The sequence below is a fragment of the Poecilia latipinna genome, unplaced genomic scaffold, assembly GCF_001443285.1.
Source record: "Poecilia latipinna isolate Pla-1442-1.1 unplaced genomic scaffold, P_latipinna-1.0 Scaffold510, whole genome shotgun sequence".
NCBI lineage: Eukaryota > Metazoa > Chordata > Actinopteri > Cyprinodontiformes > Poeciliidae > Poecilia > Poecilia latipinna.
In genome coordinates this window covers 87,259-104,477 of record NW_015113126.1, presented here as the reverse complement: position 1 = coordinate 104,477, position 17,219 = coordinate 87,259, and the positions used below count along the sequence as shown (strand labels likewise).

Sequence of the window (17,219 nt, the reverse complement as noted above, 5' to 3'; positions counted from 1 at the left end):
TATATATATATATATATATATATATATATATACACACACACAGGATGCTTAGTAAAACTGGTAGAAGTTATGTAAACAGATGTAGCTCCAGAAAGTTACATACAAGCTGCGGAGGAAAGTTCCACAAGATCAAACTTTTTCATTTGGATGAAGCTTGTGTTTGTTGAAGCTCAAATACACCAGAGGGATTGGGGCATACAAAACAGCAGGAATAAAAACCCTCGACAGTTGCCAGGACACCATGAACTAAGACAAATCTGAACAAGTAACAGTGCTGACGTCTGCAGCGCTGTTGACTGCTCTGACAGAACTTGCTCAAAAGTATACTCTGCATATTTTAAAATGGACATTTTCAACTCTGCTTTAGGAATGAACATCACTTTTATACGTCCTCCTTATTTCATCATCAGCGGATTTATTGGTTTACCAAACATGAAGTATTACTACGTCTTTCTCTTTTTTGTCTATTTCGTTTCAGTGCTGGGAAACGTGGCTGTAATGGCTGTAATCTGTCTGGATCATAATCTCAGAACTCCAAAGTATGTTGCCGTTTTTAACCTTGCATTTGTGGACCTCTTAGGTAGCTGTGCTCTGGTACCAAAGGTCCTTGATATCTTTTTGTTTAATCATTATTATGTCCCCTACAACGACTGCTTGACGTTCCTTTTCTTCTGCTACACTTGCCTTTCGATGCAGGCTCTTAATCTGGTTGCTCTCTGCTACGATCGCCTGATGGCCATCATGTTTCCTCTGCACTATCATGTAAAGGTTACTCATAAGATTATGTTTTCCATGATTACCTTTTTTTGGCTTTTTGTAATAACTTGTGTTTCACTTGCAGTTGGCCTTCTTACAAGGCTTTCCTTCTGCAAGTCTTTGGTCATTAACAGCTATTTCTGTGACCATGGCCAGTTGTATAGACTTGCTTGCAATAACTATTTTCCTAATTTAGTCGTTGGCAATTTATTACCAGTGCTTCTTCTGTGGCTCCCTTTTTTATTCATTGTGTCGAGTTACATCTGCATTGGTTGTGTTTTGGCTAAAGTTACCGCAGCTCATGAGCGAGCAAAAACCTTTAAAACCTGCACAGCTCATCTGTCGTTGGTGGTAATCTACTTCCTCCCGATAATAATCACATTTACAATGAGTTCGAGAATACATCCAAATGCCCGGATCATCAACTTATCTCTTGCTTCTGTTTTTCCACCCATGTTGAATCCAATCATTTATGTTTTGCAGACACAAGAGATAAAAGTTTCACTGAAGAAAATATTGAAAATCAGAAGGAAATCCAGAATCACTGGAAAGTAGGACGTAGTTCAGCTCACATGCAAACATTTGTTGTTTTTGATTTTGTATTTCTTCCTGTCATGATCATAAAAATATTCATTAAAATCTTCTGTTACACGTTGTGTAGATGGCTCTATTATGTTAAAGAAAAGTTTATGTCATAGTACTAGGTATATTATTGTATTAATTTCTTACCAGATATGCCAGTATTTTATTTAAAAAAATTAGGAAGATTAGATATTCCTAATTATTTTCACTAGAATTAAAATTGTGCAGATTGAAAACCTGTTTCTGAGCAAAGTGGGATTTTTAAATAAATATAAAATGATGACATTAAGATGGTTTAAATGAGGTAAACAGTGTAAGAAAACAAAACAAAGCAGAACAAACTAGAAAAACTTGTGTCTTGATATTAAAAACAAAGACTTAATATATTATGCTGTGATGGTAGATTAAATATTGCATAGAGTGAAAAAAATACATAAAACAAGGAGAATTTAGAAAACCTAATGCTGACCTACTTTATATTATGCTTTATTGGTTTTTTTTGTGTCAGGTTGTGTCAGTTGTTTTATTGTGTCACTAGCTGCAGTTCAGAAAAGACTTAACAACTTATGAAGCCCAATGCATGAAGTCAGTTTTATTGCACTGCTAATTGGATTTACTTTGGATAACTCTAACAAATCTAGCTTAGGCACTCCTGGATGGCTGCCACAGGAAATTAAAGGATTTCTCAAACATACATGAATGAATCAAAGCAACACTCCACATATGTTTTTGATGAGTGAATAACAGTGTGATTTTACACAATACTCCCCTTTGAAATTCAAGGACTATATGTAAGGAATATGTAAAAAAAACAACAAAAAAAAACAATCAGAGCTGCTGAAGCAGACACTATCTGAAAAACCACAAGACTGCAATAAAAATGTTCCAGTATTTGTGATTCGGCCTTTTCTTCATTAACAGTTGGTTGCAGTGACAGGATTTTCCAGTAATAACAGAATAAGACAAGAGACAGAGAGGATTATAGACATACTATATTATAGAAAGGGGCTGAATGAAAAAATTGAAGCTTAAGTTAAAAATCTGAGTTGTAAATTTAAATCATCTTGTTAAATTGGTACTCTATGAATTTATTTTTTCCTCAAAAAATATAAAAATTGCTTCAATGGGAAGTTTAATTTCCAATTTTTCTATGGTATTAAAGTAACTCACATGTGTTAATATTTATGTTCTAAACATCTAATGTAAAGGGTCATATTTTCCAAATGTTCAATAAGCCAAAATATTTATAATAAAGGACTATTTGATAAACAAAATGAGAGCTTATTTTTGTAAGCTGTTATTCTTAAACACATGACCTGGAAGTCAAACAATATAAAGGCTACAGAGACAGTAATAAAAAAATATTTTTGAGACTGATGTACAGTATTTAAATATAGAAAAATATTGCGTAAAATTGCAAAAGTATGAAGCAGTTTGAAGGTTAAACTAGAGAAAACAAATTGTAATGTATCAATTTGAAATAAAAAAAATATCCTCGTAAATAAATAACTGAGAGTATTAAAGCAATAAATGTAACTAATCGGAAATTAAACCATAAATAAGCTTTTTTTAGGAATATTTTTTAGATCAATTTACTATATAATAGAAATGTTCATGTTTTTCAGTTTACATGGTTTCCCAAAACGAGGAAATAAACATTAGACCTTCTAGCTGCAAGGCTACAGTGGAAACAATGGCTCCAGTATGAACAAACATTTTAGTTAAAGACATTTTTTTTTCCTAATTGACAGATAGTACATGTGATATTTTAGTATGGGAGCTGTTTTCTTGCACATATTTGAGTATTATTATTATTTTTTTTTATGTCTGAATAATTTTATTCAGCTTAAGTTAGGTGGCAATTAAACAGACGAATGAGGGCCTAATTTAAATTTATAGTCTTATGACAACCTCATACATGCAATACATTTTAATATTTAAACAAACGTTTTCCTGTAATTCCCCAAAAACAACTAAAATAGCTGGCCTGGTGACAGGTTAGAAATATGGCTGAGACAAGAAAATTATACAAAATGTTTAGTGAAGAGTTTTGCACAGACACAAGGAAATCACACAACAAAACATAGAAAGGCTGTAGATCCTCATAGATATCCAGATACAACCATAGATAGTCAAAGTAAAGTTCAGGAACAGTAGTCAAACTCTTGACTTGCAGCAAAGCCACAGCTTTTATAATATTATGTCCTGCAGGATAAAAAAAAAATTTCAGCTCAATCTTATGTGAGAATCAAGGCACTTTACCAGAGTTTGGTAAAGCCTTAGCGAAACATATGTTCATATTTGCCTTGCCTTCACTGTATGTACATGTTTTATACAATAATGTTTCTGAGTATTTCCTATGTTAAACACCAAGATGTAGGCAAGTATAATCTCTCTCTGTAAACACATCTCAGAGAACTACTCTTGTTTTTGTTTTTCAAGGCTAATATTGTACGTACCACACAGAGGTTTTCATTGTTACGCTGAGTGAACTGGGTTTGTCTTGGACACACATGGGATTAGACAGTGGCAATCTGAATAAAGAGAGACGAGAATCGCTGCTCCTCTCCAAAGTCTTCACTTCGTCATTTAAAAGCCTGACAGACAAAGATCTGCCAGACGAGATCAGGATAACGGCTCTTTAGCATCTCGTCTTCTGCACAAGGCAGTCCTGCTGTCCAAAGAAGATTCTTCACAGTTTAATGAACGTTTAGTAGATCCTGGCACATTGGGGGAGTGTTACAATGGAACTGTTCAACTCTGCTTTTGGAAAAAATATAACTTTTGTGCGTCCTGCATATTTTGTAATCAATGGATTTATTGGCTTACCTAACATGAAGTCCTACTACATCTTTCTGTTTTTTCTGTATATAATTTCTGTGGTGGGAAACACAGCCGTAATGGCTATAATATATTTAGATCACAATCTAAGAACGCCAAAGTATGTTGCCGTTTTTAACCTTGCATTTGTGGACCTGTTAGGCAGCTCCGCTCTGGTACCAAAGGTGATTGACGTCTTTCTGTTTAACCATAACATAATCCCCTACAATGACTGCTTGACGTTCCTTTTTTTCTGCTACACTTGCCTTTCAATGCAGTCTTTTAATCTGGTTGCTCTCTCCTACGACCGACTGGTTGCCATCATATTTCCTCTTCACTATCAAGTAAAAGTAACCTGCAGATCTATGCTGACTTTGATCGCCTCTTTCTGGATCTTTGCTGTAGTTGCTGTCTTAATTGCTGTCGGCCTCCTCACAAGACTTTCATTCTGTAAGTCTTTGGTTATTAACAGCTACTTCTGCGATCACGGTCAGATCTACCGCCTTGCTTGCAATGACAATTTTCCAAATGATGTGATTGGATTTTTTTATCCTATTCTTATTTTTTGGCTGCCGCTAGTTTTTATCCTTTTAAGTTACCTCTATATTAGTTATACTTTAGTAAAAGTGGCAACATTTCAACAAGGAATCAAAGCCTTTAAGACCTGTATCGCTCATCTTTCGTTAGTGGTTATCTACTTTACCCCGCTGCTAATCACATTTACATTGATGGAAAAAATACACCCAAACAACAGGATAATAAACTTGTCTTTGACCTCTGTGCTGCCACCAATGTTGAACCCAATCATTTATGTTCTACAGACGCATGAAATCAAAGTGTCAATGAAAAAATTATTTAGAATATTTTTTAAATCAAAAATAAGAAGTAAACATTCCACAACAATGTGACTTCACTGTAACAAAAAGCATAGTACTCTTATTTGTCTAAACATGTTTCTTCATAAGTTTGCTTAAAATTGCCATTTTGAACTACGGTAGTTTTTAGTTTAAACAATTATGTCATGTTTTTCTACTGACCTACTTCATTTTATCCTTTTTAGAAATGATCAAGAAAACTATAAATGTTGGAAAAGACATGATTCCTCTAAACTGGTGACCTACTTATCTCATAAAGAGATTCAGTAGAATAGCAAACTTACAATTTAATCAAATGTGGATTGCTGTGTTACGAGTCAGATGACTTGTATTATTGTGTGTTTTTCTACACGAGGCAGCCTGTGCAGAATTTACGTGTGTAAACAATAAAGACATAAGCATTTCTTGTTACGTTCTGATTGACTTTTATTTCCAACAACAAACATGGCTCCCGTTGATAAATTGGGTTGTTTTAATGTGGGCTTCATGGTGGCTCTCGTTGTCATGGTAACGTCACAGAGAAGGTTCTGGGTTTGAATGCTGGCTTTTTGCACGGCTTCTCTTCAAGTTCCTGTGTTGTTCAAAAACATGCAGGCTTATTAGTTTACTTCAGAGAGTAACATTTCTGTCTTATGTCCAAAGGGAGATTTTGAGCAAGAGCATAAAGTGGGATTCTAGGCGAGAAAGAGTTTGAGGCCCAGGGGTTTCCAATGACTTAGACCTCAGAAGTTCTAATTTAAGTTATTTATTAATATTTTATCAGTGTGTAATTGGGTAGTTGTATCAAAACACCCTGCCAAAACTGGGCCTTTGAGGACATTCGTGATCTTGATATGGCCCAAAATTAAAATGAGTTTTGTTCTCAACTAAACATTGAGCTTGGAAATTAGGAAAAGTTTCCCATGCATCTTGGATTTGTTGATAAGAAATGTAGATTCTGCTATTTCTTCCAGATTGTTTGCATTTTACATTATAAAATCAAACATTAAAACACATAGAAAAGCCAAGTCAGATATAATTTTGCTCAAGGAAGCATAATCTTTCTAGGTAAACTCACCTGTAGAGAGAAGAGAAACTGCAGTTTGAGTCAACCTCAGAATTTAGATGGAAATTAAATTATTGTCTGGTTAATAGTGTAGGATTTTTAGCTCCATCTGTCTGACTTTTTATTCTGTGACTGAGAAAAAATAACCCTTTGTGAAAAAGTTCCTCTAGACTACATTTATGGCATTATATAAATAAACTGAATTTAATTTAATTATTTTTTTAAACATTTTGTTGAGCCACTTATGATTCAGTATTATGGCAGAAGTGATAAACAGTTTTTGTTGCTTGATGTCATCACTGCATAAACTATTAGACAGCATGTGAATGAAAGGAGGAGGGATGTATAAATGAAGTTTCCTCCGCAGTGCAGTTCACAGAGAGCATGAACAGCTGCCGTCCTGAGGTGTGAATTAGGTTTCAACAACTTGTGTGATGCACCTGTGACAGTCTTTATCATGTTGTCTGTTTTGTGATTTCATCTTTTCATATCTTGTCAATTTTGAAAGAATTGATAATGTACAGAGAGAGTCTGCTTACCTCCATGTTTAACTCCTCATTTGTTCGACCTGCAAAGTTTTATCTTGGTGGGTTTTACAACATCCCTCATGTTAAGTATTACTATGTCTTCTTGTGCTTTGTGTACATCATGGCTGTCCTTGGCAATGGTTTCCTCCTCTCTGTTATCTACATGGTGAAGACTCTACATAGTCCTAAATATATAATAGTTTTCAACTTGGCTTTCACAGATCTATGTGGGAGCACTGCTCTCATCCCAAAACTCTTGGACTCATTTTTATTTAACAGGAGATACATTGTTTATGAAGCCTGCTTAGCTTACATGTTCTTTGTTTTGTTATTCGGAGGTATACAGGCATGGACGCTTGTCACAATGGCATATGACAGAGTAATAGCAATTTGCTTCCCTTTAAGGTATCACAGCATTGTAACTACAAAATCTGTTGCTGTAATCCTGCTGTGTTCTTGGATGTTTTTGGTTGGTTTCATGGCAACTTTGGCTGGTTTTATTGATCGCCTCTCGTTCTGTTCGTCTACAGAGATTAAAAGCTTCTTCTGTGATCATGGACCAATATATCAGCTGGCCTGTAACGATAAATCTTACAGTTACATATTGGCTGCTATTGCCCTTATCGTGGTGATGTGCATTCCCCTCATTCTGATAGTTGGCTCTTATGTTTGCATTTCCATCACTTTGTCCAGGACTATTTCAAGAGAGGAAAGACTCAGAGCTTTAGAAACATGTACTTCTCACCTGATTCTTGTTGCCATTTTTTTTCTTCCATTTCTGGGCACCAATGTAGCTGTACTGACTTCCTACATTCATCCAAATGCAAGAATCATAAATTCAAGTTTGACACTCACAGTTCCCCCTCTGCTCAATCCTATTATCTACTCTTTGAAGACAGAAGAAGTGAGGAATGCCATTAGGAAACTTTGCAGAAGATTCAAAATGAACAAAACAGCCATTAAATTATGACTGTGACATTACTTATTGTCTGTAGTTAATCTTTCATAATTCTATATGATGCTATCTCTGTAATTTATTGATGTTTTATAAATGATAAACAAAACAACCTTCTGTTTGGTACTTAATTTTTATATGATGTCTTTGAATGTGTTATTATCTTGAGTAATTGGTAAGTGACTGAATTTATATAAGACTTTTCTAATCATACTTTACACTCAAAGCTGTTTAACTGAATTCACACCAATCGATAGGCAAGTAATTTATGTGGAACAACAACTACACTGTAAAAAAAAAAAAAACCATCTCTAACTTACGATAAGATACAGGCAGCTTTATAAACACGGTAAAATTCCTGCAACCACAAATTTTACTGTATAATTACGTTTTTTATGGTAAACACAGCTTCCGGTAGTGTACTGTAAATTAGGGACATAATTTTTGTTTTTCAGTGTACAGCAAATTAAAGGTATCTTTGCAAAAGAGGAACTTTTTTTTCCTCAATGAACTTCTACAGTTTACAGATGGTGTTTGTGTAAACATGGCCTACGAATCTAAACTAGGGTTAAACAATGCATTAGAAATTCATTGTTGGGTCAGTATCTCTATATGCAGTAACAATAGACGGATCCCACCTCCTAGATCCGAGCCGTCTGTCGCCATCTTGATTCTACAGAAGCAGCTTTTGACTTCATTGATCGCACCAATATCCAAAGCGATGGTTGGATCGAGGTTGGAGAAAATGTCTTTTGGAGTACTGGTACAACAACACATATGGGCAACTGTCATCATCATAACCACATTGGTGCCTACAAATGCAAGAAAAAATATGGCAACACGATTCAGGTGAGAAGTACATGTTTCTAAAGCTCTGAGTCTTTCCTCTCTTGAAATAGTCCTGGACAAAGCGATGGAAATGCAAACATAAGAGCCAACTATCAGAATGAGGGGAATGCACATCACCACAATACGGGCAATAGCAGTCAATATGTAACTGTAAGATTTATCGTTACAGGCCAGCTGATATATTGGTCCATGATCACAGAAGAAGCTTTTAATCCTCTATAGACGAACAGAACGAGAGGCGATTAATTGGCAAACACAGAAAAGCCTCAAAAATGAATTTAAGCCTCTGTACTGCTGCTCATAATGCTGTTCCTATCGTGACATTTACCAAATTTGCATATTGGAAGTTTTCCTTATGACATTCACACCATTTTATCATACATTATCATAATCTAAATCTCTATGCATAGTCCAGAGCACAATAACCAAAAAGGATAAGCAACAGAAATGTTTGAACAACCCAAAATAAACGAAATATAAAGAACCAGAGATTGAGATATTGCCTAAATGCAGCTTGCCTAAAGATTCTCAACTAAAGCTACTGGAAAATCATCGTCTCCTAAAAAAATATTGAGCTATGTTGTTGATTTTTACCCAGGACCTCCTTACAAATGACATCTGGTTCTCAACAGGGTTTTATCTGGTTAAATAAAGAAAAGAAAAGAAAGTATACCTCACTGTGGATTCTAGAGAGAGCTTGAAGAAAGTTAATTTAACTTTTCATCCTTATCACTTTTCTATTTTTTAAAACCTTCTTTCAATGACTTTAGTGTGAAGGATGCAGATGCAACAACTTGATGTCAAACACATGCATGTGTTTTCTTTCCAGAATTATGGGTAATTATGTCTTATTTGTCCAATATGAGAGTTATTTTTGCAGATGATCTTCAGTACTTTTGTAACAGTAAGGAGCTTTTTGTGAGTGACAGAAACCAACCAGTGAGTCACACTGATGTATGATAATCACAGGAGAAAACATATAAAAGGAACAGTAAACCTGCAACAGACCAGAGGGCAGCACACTCATGCTATCCTCTGGTGTGCTGGGTGACAGCAACTTCTTTCCAGCTACTCTGTCATTCCTGATTATATTTTTTAATCTTGGTAAATGTGCAATAGTGATGTACAGAGAGAGTCTGCTTACCTCCATGTTTAACTCCTCATTTGTTCGACCTGCAAAGTTTTATCTTGGTGGGTTTTATAACATCCCTCATGTTAAGTATTACTATGTCTTCTTGTGCTTTGTGTACATCATGGCCGTCCTTGGCAATGGTTTCCTCCTATCTGTTATCTACATGGTGAAGACTCTACATAGTCCTAAATATATAATAGTTTTCAACTTGGCTTTCACAGATCTATGTGGGAGCACTGCTCTCATCCCAAAACTCTTGGACTCATTTTTATTTAACAGGAGATACATTGTTTATGAAGCCTGCTTAGCTTACATGTTCTTTGTTTTGTTATTCGGAGGTATACAGGCATGGACGCTTGTCACAATGGCATATGACAGAGTAATAGCAATTTGCTTCCCTTTAAGGTATCACAGCATTGTAACTACAAAATCTGTTGCTGTAATCCTGCTGTGTTCTTGGATGTTTTTGGTTGGTTTCATGGCAACTTTGGCTGGTTTTATTGATCGCCTCTCGTTCTGTTCGTCTACAGAGATTAAAAGCTTCTTCTGTGATCATGGACCAATATATCAGCTGGCCTGTAACGATAAATCTTACAGTCACATATTGGCTATTGCTGGCCTTATCGTGGTGATGTGCATTCCCCTCATTCTGATAGTTGGCTCTTATGTTTGCATTTCCATCGCTTTGTCCAGGACTATTTCAAGAGAGGAAAGACTCAGAGCTTTAGAAACATGTACTTCTCACCTGATTCTTGTTGCCATTTTTTTTCTTCCATTTATGGGCACCACAATAACTGTACTGACTTCCTACATTCATCCAAATGCAAGAATGATAAACTCAAGTTTGACACTCACAGTTCCCCCTCTGCTCAATCCTATTATCTACTCTTTGAAGACAGAAGAAGTGAGGAATGCCATTAGGAAACTTTGCAGAAGAGGCAAAATGAGGAAAATCAATGCAAAATGATTACTTTAAATATCAGTTGTTTGTAACTAACCTTTAATAAGCTGAATTTTTGCTCAGTGATTATAGACTACTGGTGGTAACTGATTGCAAGTCAGGGCTGTAGATGTGTTGTGATTATTCTGTATCTGAATTTTTTTGGAATTAGTCATCTTAAAAATAGTGTTGATAAATTAATAAACATGTTTATGTGATTGAATTATGAGAGAAGTTATTTGGGTCTTGCATATGGTGATATATTTTGTGCAGGGAAAATATGGTTATGCACCCAGACAAAATAAAGACAAAACCTGGTTACAGAGTAACTTATGCAAGTAACATTTAACACAATATGCTTTAGAAACCAACCAACCAATACAATGTAGTTAATTAGTCAAATAACTGCAAATACTAAGTCCTTTACTTTAGAAAAACATTTAGCAGAAAGTTTTTTTTCTGTAAAAAGTAATCACAGCCAATTGAATAACACTTTTTTTTTGCATTTTACCTCAGCTAAATCTACAATAAATTAAATCCCATACAGATATGGATTTTTCTTCATTCAATTAAGACATTTGTTCCTGATAAAAAAATAAAATAAAAGTCAATAAAAAATGCCAAAAAACTTTTTTTTTTCTCAGCAACCAATGGTAAATCTTTTTTAACATGCGGTACAGAAATTGTTTATATAATTATTGATCAGCAATTGTTTTCCGTAGTATTTTAATATTTTATATTGGGTGATTAAGCGTCTGAGGTTGGTTTATGGGGGAATTTTTCTACCATAATTCAAGAGCACATATTTTCAGTGGGGGACACAGGTGGCTACAATCATAATAGCCACAGAGGCACACCCACTAGAAGGAAACAAACGCACCCAGTATAACACTTTCATTCTATTGGCTGAGAGGTTGCCAGGCAACGGCACTTTTTTGTTCCAAGCCTGTGCAGATAATGATTCGCAAGCGAGCAGAGAGGTTTGCAAGTGGAGATTTGATCTGAGCAGAGAGAAGTTTTGAGCGCCAGGAGAAAGGTTTGAGAAACCACAGTGAATATTTGAAAGAGAGCAGAAGAATTGAGCACAAGCGTTAACAAGTTTTGAGGGAAAAGACACGAAGCCCTGCTTTCAAACTGAAAATGTAAGTACAAGCAGTAAAAGTTTTGAGAAACTGAAACTGGTCAAGTTTCAATCCAAGTTTTGATCAGATCCCATATACATTTCAGTTACTTCCTCCCAACTTGAAAAGGTTCAAATTGCAACTTATGTGTTTTGAGGTCAATGAATCCACCAGTTGACATTCTACATGATCTGCACCATTACACGCATTAGCAGTGTCGTCTTAACATTTGTCTCCAACTGCCAATGAGCTGTTGTGTTCTGTGTTTTCTGTGAAGTTATTTTTGAGGTTTTCTGTGTTTAGCCCTGTCCCTTTCCTGTCTTCCCCGCTGATTGCTTCCCAGGTGTGTCTCATTCCCTGATTACCCTCCCTGTGTATTTAAGTCCACCTGTTGTCTTTGTCTCTTGTCGGATCCTCGTCAAGTGTTAGTCTCCCTATTGTCGTCTGTCTGTTCCCCCGAGCTGCTTGCATCTGGACTGTTTCTACATTAAACCTTCATCTTTGTCTTCTTCAACCTGGGTCTCAGTGTTCTTTCTCACCCCAATCAACCACAAATCATGACAAATACTCAGTAAGTGTAAAATACCCCCAAACACTAAAGTGATCAGTACAAAACCTGAAGAAGGTTAAACCACAAAAGGCAACGCATTTTTATCGAACCATATGAAGACTGCATAATTTCTCATTAATTTATCATTATTGCAAAATGCGTTTTGCGAAGAACTGCCAGGACTACAAGTGGTCAAGACATCAGGAAGCTACAACTAATTCACTTCAATGCTAAAACATTGAAATAACTTGGCGTTATTTAAAAAGCTAGGAGCAATTTTTTAAATAAATCCTTATTGTTGAGATGAAAATGATTTTTTTTTTTCCTATAGTTGGATGCCTACTTGTCTTCCTGGGTCTGTGTTTGCTATAACGTCAAGAAAGGACAAGAAAACCTTTAAATTATTTGTATATTGTTCACAACTCAATGAACATTTATTTGATCTTGTATCAGATGTAAATCACCCACAGGCTTGAAGCCTACTTGTGACATAACAGGTATGAATTGTTGCCTCCTGGAAATTATCTATGTGCAGTTTAATTATACAGTTTTTTAACATATTTAGAATTGTTGGCCATCTATCTCCAACATTTTATATACCTGGGTTGTAGATCATCTTTTAAATCTAGAGTCAAAAGTTATGGAGAATTCATGAGAATATGGTTTGAAGAAAGTTACATTTATTTCTCTACCTTTTAATTTTTTTTTCCATTATTTAATTTATGGACACAGATGAAAACATGATACAACAAAAATAATACTAATAATAGATGTAATTTCCGAGATGTTAAGTAAATGCTCCTTTTTTGTAGATATAATTTTATGCTCTGGTAACAGAAATGTTGCATTGCGTCATGTTCTTAATGACTGAGGTTCATTGAGCGACACCTGAGAGCTTGAGGTAATGATGAACTATATAGGTGAAAAAATAGCATGGAACAGCTCAGAGAGCTGCACACACTTCTGATTCTCCACTGTGTTAAGAAAACTAGAAGTGCTTTCAACAATCTCTGTCACTTTAGTTTTTTGTGAGTTGTCTTTATCCTGTTATAAATATGAACAGAGAGGGTGAAAATACTGTGACGTTTAACTCCACATTTGTTCGTCCTCTACATTTTTATCTCGGTGGGTTTTACAACATCCCTCATGTTAAGTATTACTATGTCTTCTTGTGCTTTGTGTACATCATGACTGTGCTTAGCAATGGTTTCCTCCTCTCTGTTATTTACCTGGTGAAGTCTCTCCACACTCCCAGATACATAATAGTGTTCAACCTGGCTCTGACAGATTTGTGTGGGAGCACTGCGCTCATCCCAAAGCTCTTGGACACGTTTTTGTTTAACAGGCGGTACATTGTTTATGAGGCCTGCTTAACTTACATGTTCTTTGTTTTATTCTTTGGAAGTATGCAGTCATGGACTCTAGTCATAATGGCCTATGACAGATTTGTAGCAATTTGCTTTCCATTGAGATATAACATTATTGTAACAAGGAAATCAATAGTTACAATTCTGCTGTGTTCATGGACATCTCTGGTCCTGGTCATTGGAGCCTTGGTCGGACTTCTTGAGCGCCTGTCCTTTTGTGCATCTGTGGTAATACAAAGTTTTTTCTGTGATCATGGACCAACATATAGTTTGGCATGTAATAATATATACATAAACTACATAGTGGCTAATTTCACTTTTGCTGTAGTCATTTGTATTCCTCTCGTACTGATCGGAGCCACCTACATCTGCATTTCTGTAGCACTAAGCAGAACTGCATCCAGAGAAGAACGACTTAAAGCAATGAGAACTTGTACTTCTCATCTGATGCTCGTGGCCCTTTTCTTTATACCATATCTGGGCACAAATATAACAGTGAAAACTAACAGCATTGACCCTAATATGAGGATATTAAATTCTAGTTTATCCCACACAGTTCCCTCTCTGCTAAATCCGATCATATATGCTTTAAAGACAGAAGAAGTGATAAGTGCTTTTAAGAGGGTTTACAAAAGAAGAAAAATAAACAGACTCGTCTCACAATTGCAAACTCGGACTTCTTAGTGCTTTAAGGCATGACTTTAAAAAATTAATATTACATCATGTTGTTTTGCTGTGTTGATATTTTAATGCTGATAATATGGTTGTATGTGTAAAAAAGTTATCTTAGGGATGCACATGTGTTTTTGTTAATATGATTTATTTCAGATACATGTTTTTTTTTTAAATACAAGACATTTTACATGCAGTGGTGTTTTTATATAGCATAGTGATGACTTTAGATATACCTTAGATACCGTAGATGTATTTATAGTTGGTTGTTTGTGAATGTTGTCCTTCGTTGATCTGTCCAGAATGTACCAGATTATACTGAGACGAGTCAGTGTGGAAAGGTTCATTGCAGAAAGCATGTAGGTAAAATGCAGAATGGTGATAGAAACATGTAACTGCGGACATCTAGTGTTCAAGGCTGAATTATGAAAAAATAAAGTTGCACATTCTCATCATAAACTTTGCTTGTCTTTTTAAGTTAAAGAGCATCCCATTTTCATGTGCAGAAATCACACTTCACATAAGTAAAGTTGAGTTAGCTTTAAGCTTTTTTAGAAGACATTATAAAATGAAATATGAAGATATTCTGGTAAGAAAAAATGAATATTTTATGCGGTCTACTTTTTTTAAACAATACTACATTTCACACTTTATTTTGTTAGTGATTAATGCTCATTATTGTTACCATTTTAACTGAAGTGTTTAATATTCTGAGTACTGATTGGTGGCTGCCTCGCTTTTGCCAGTCTTCCACAGAGCAGCTGTGGCTACAGTGTAGCTTACCACCACCATCAGTGTGTATGAATGACTGAATGCAGTGTAAACACTTTGGAGTCCTCTGCACTAAATAAAGTGCTAAACAAATACAGACCATTAACCAATAGAGTAGAAATAGCTTCCTACAGAGGTGAGGAATTCATCCTTGAAATGGATTTTTAGATTATGAAACTGAATTGATTCTGAACATTCATTTAAAGTAGTATCTCATAATGCCAGAAATACTAATAACTTCCCTGGGTTTAATTAAATTGTGCTCTGTTTGTACAATACAATAATAATTATGTTTTCAGTAGTGTTTAACATCCGTGTAAGAGTAACGAGCTTTCAGCCACCTCATATTATAAACCATTACGGTACCCATGTCATGATCATTAGACACAATGAGAACTCTCCACACCTACATGAAACAACTGGTTTAAACTGGCTTTTCTCCCAACATCAGACCCTGTCACACTATTTTGTATCAGCCTCTAGTTTCATGGGTGGGTGTTGAGAGACATGATGCCATTGGAAAACACCGCTCCCACATCATCACAATAAGAAAAAAAAACATTAATATTGGCATAAAAGCAGAGAGTTTACTTAACGAAATTGATTGCAGGAAGCTAGGTGGCGCAAATACATGAGAACAAAACTAGTAACTGAGGACATCTAGTGTTCCAGACTAAGTACTGCACTTAAAAGAAAAATTCACGTCACTAATAGTCATTTAGTGGTTTAAACATATGAAATATTATATGATATGGAAATTTGAATCTTGAAGTATTTTCCCCCTCTGGTTTATCCTGGTTTCATGCTGTTTAACATAGTGTTAAAAAGCATTAAATAACAAAAAGAAAAGTTTAACATACCAAAAAAGAGTTGGTCACATCACTAGTCAAATCTTCATTTCTATATGAGAAGATAAAGATATTAAATGTGACAGGTTTTCTCTGCAAATACAAATAATTTTGTTCAGATACAAAATAAATTAAAACAGTAAATTCACAAATGCATCACTATTAAACTTTTAAAGCCAATAGCAGTAGATCGTTTATGTGTTAGAGCGCAAAGTGCCACTATTATAAACATCCTAAGTATTAACTAGACCTCCGATTGGTAGCGTTTACTCAGCAGATAGAAAACTACATTAAAACAATGAATACATAAATAATTCTCACTTTTACATAAACTGTTAAAAAATGTCTGTTCTTCATTCAGAAAAATAACTGGAGGTGGCTAGCCAGAAATTGTACTCAAGTACGAAAAGTGTTACTTTAAAATAATATCACTCAAGCAAAGGCTTAAAAAATGTGGAGCAGGAAAACTTCTCAAGGAAGAACTTTTTCTTTCTTTCTTTTATTTTCAAAAAAGTTACTCAAGTAAATGTAACAATACAACCGACCCGTTTAGTGACATTGTCAGTTTAAGACGTTTCCAAATCTGTAATGTATCCATTAAACCACTAGAGGTCAGGCTTTGAACATTTTGCCGTTCTCTTTCCGTTCCATTCTGCAGAAATATAAACCAGTAGACTGAACACATTGTTCAAATAATCCAACAAAATATTCACATAAATAAACAAAATGAGTTATGCAGACATATCTAAATAAAATTTCACAATAGCAAACAAGAGTAGGTGGAACACCTTGTGTAGTTTTTATCTGCCATAAAGTATTCACAAGACAAAATTATACATTGAAACATGGATCATACTTTATTTATTAATTCTAACTAGTGGTACACTTGTTTGGCTAAAAGGAAAAGCAGGTGCTATTTATAAAACATAAAAATGGAGATTGAATTGCATTAATCAAAATGTTTTCCTTAATAAGTTCACAAGACACATTGATACAAAATTGTGCTGATATTCAAACCACAGAGTTGACCAAATTTCACAGAAATGTATATTTATCTTGCCAGCAGTTACTATTTGCACATCCTTGTTCATTTTAACCAGAGCTCCTAGGTTATTACTTAGTCATAATGTAAAAAAGGATTGGAGTTTAATTATGCTTTTGAGTTAACTTTGGTTTTTCTAAACAAAGCAAGTGTCCTGATTTTGATCTCTTTGGTTTTCAGAGAATAAACAACAGGATTAATGCAAGGAGCCATGCAAGATGCCAGCGACAGACTCAGAACTCTCTTCTCTGGGTCCACTACCCTTGAAAAAAACCCAATGCTGAAAATAACAAGGAGAGGAATATAAAATATAGCAACAACAATAATATGTTCAACACATGTGGCCAAAGTTTTCACTCGTCGGTCC

The 17,219-nt window shown here is 35.1% G+C and overlaps 5 protein-coding genes across 5 annotated transcripts; all 5 read left to right on the top strand.

Moving 5' to 3' along the window:
• The first annotated feature begins 303 nt into the window (after window positions 1-303).
• On the top strand, window positions 304-1,311 carry LOC106952368 (olfactory receptor 146-like). Its single transcript, XM_015040436.1, has one exon. It carries the CDS (start codon window positions 343-345, stop codon window positions 1,309-1,311), a length of 969 nt encoding a protein of 322 aa, XP_014895922.1. The 5' UTR covers window positions 304-342.
• A 2,651-nt stretch (window positions 1,312-3,962) lies between these two features.
• On the top strand, window positions 3,963-5,391 carry LOC106952367 (olfactory receptor 19-like). Its single transcript, XM_015040435.1, has one exon. It carries the CDS (start codon window positions 4,083-4,085, stop codon window positions 5,064-5,066), a length of 984 nt encoding a protein of 327 aa, XP_014895921.1. The 5' UTR covers window positions 3,963-4,082; the 3' UTR covers window positions 5,067-5,391.
• Window positions 5,392-6,405: 1,014 nt separating this feature from the next.
• LOC106952366 (olfactory receptor 51A4-like) lies at window positions 6,406-7,628 on the top strand. The gene has a single exon (XM_015040434.1). It carries the CDS (start codon window positions 6,595-6,597, stop codon window positions 7,573-7,575), a length of 981 nt encoding a protein of 326 aa, XP_014895920.1. The 5' UTR covers window positions 6,406-6,594; the 3' UTR covers window positions 7,576-7,628.
• A 1,902-nt stretch (window positions 7,629-9,530) lies between these two features.
• On the top strand, window positions 9,531-10,508 carry LOC106952364 (olfactory receptor 1500-like). The gene has a single exon (XM_015040432.1). It carries the CDS (start codon window positions 9,531-9,533, stop codon window positions 10,506-10,508), a length of 978 nt encoding a protein of 325 aa, XP_014895918.1.
• A 2,614-nt stretch (window positions 10,509-13,122) lies between these two features.
• Window positions 13,123-14,420, top strand: LOC106952375 (olfactory receptor 1-like). The gene has a single exon (XM_015040446.1). The coding sequence runs from the start codon at window positions 13,208-13,210 to the stop codon at window positions 14,201-14,203; it is 996 nt and encodes a 331-aa protein (XP_014895932.1). The 5' UTR covers window positions 13,123-13,207; the 3' UTR covers window positions 14,204-14,420.
• Window positions 14,421-17,219: the final 2,799 nt, after the last annotated feature.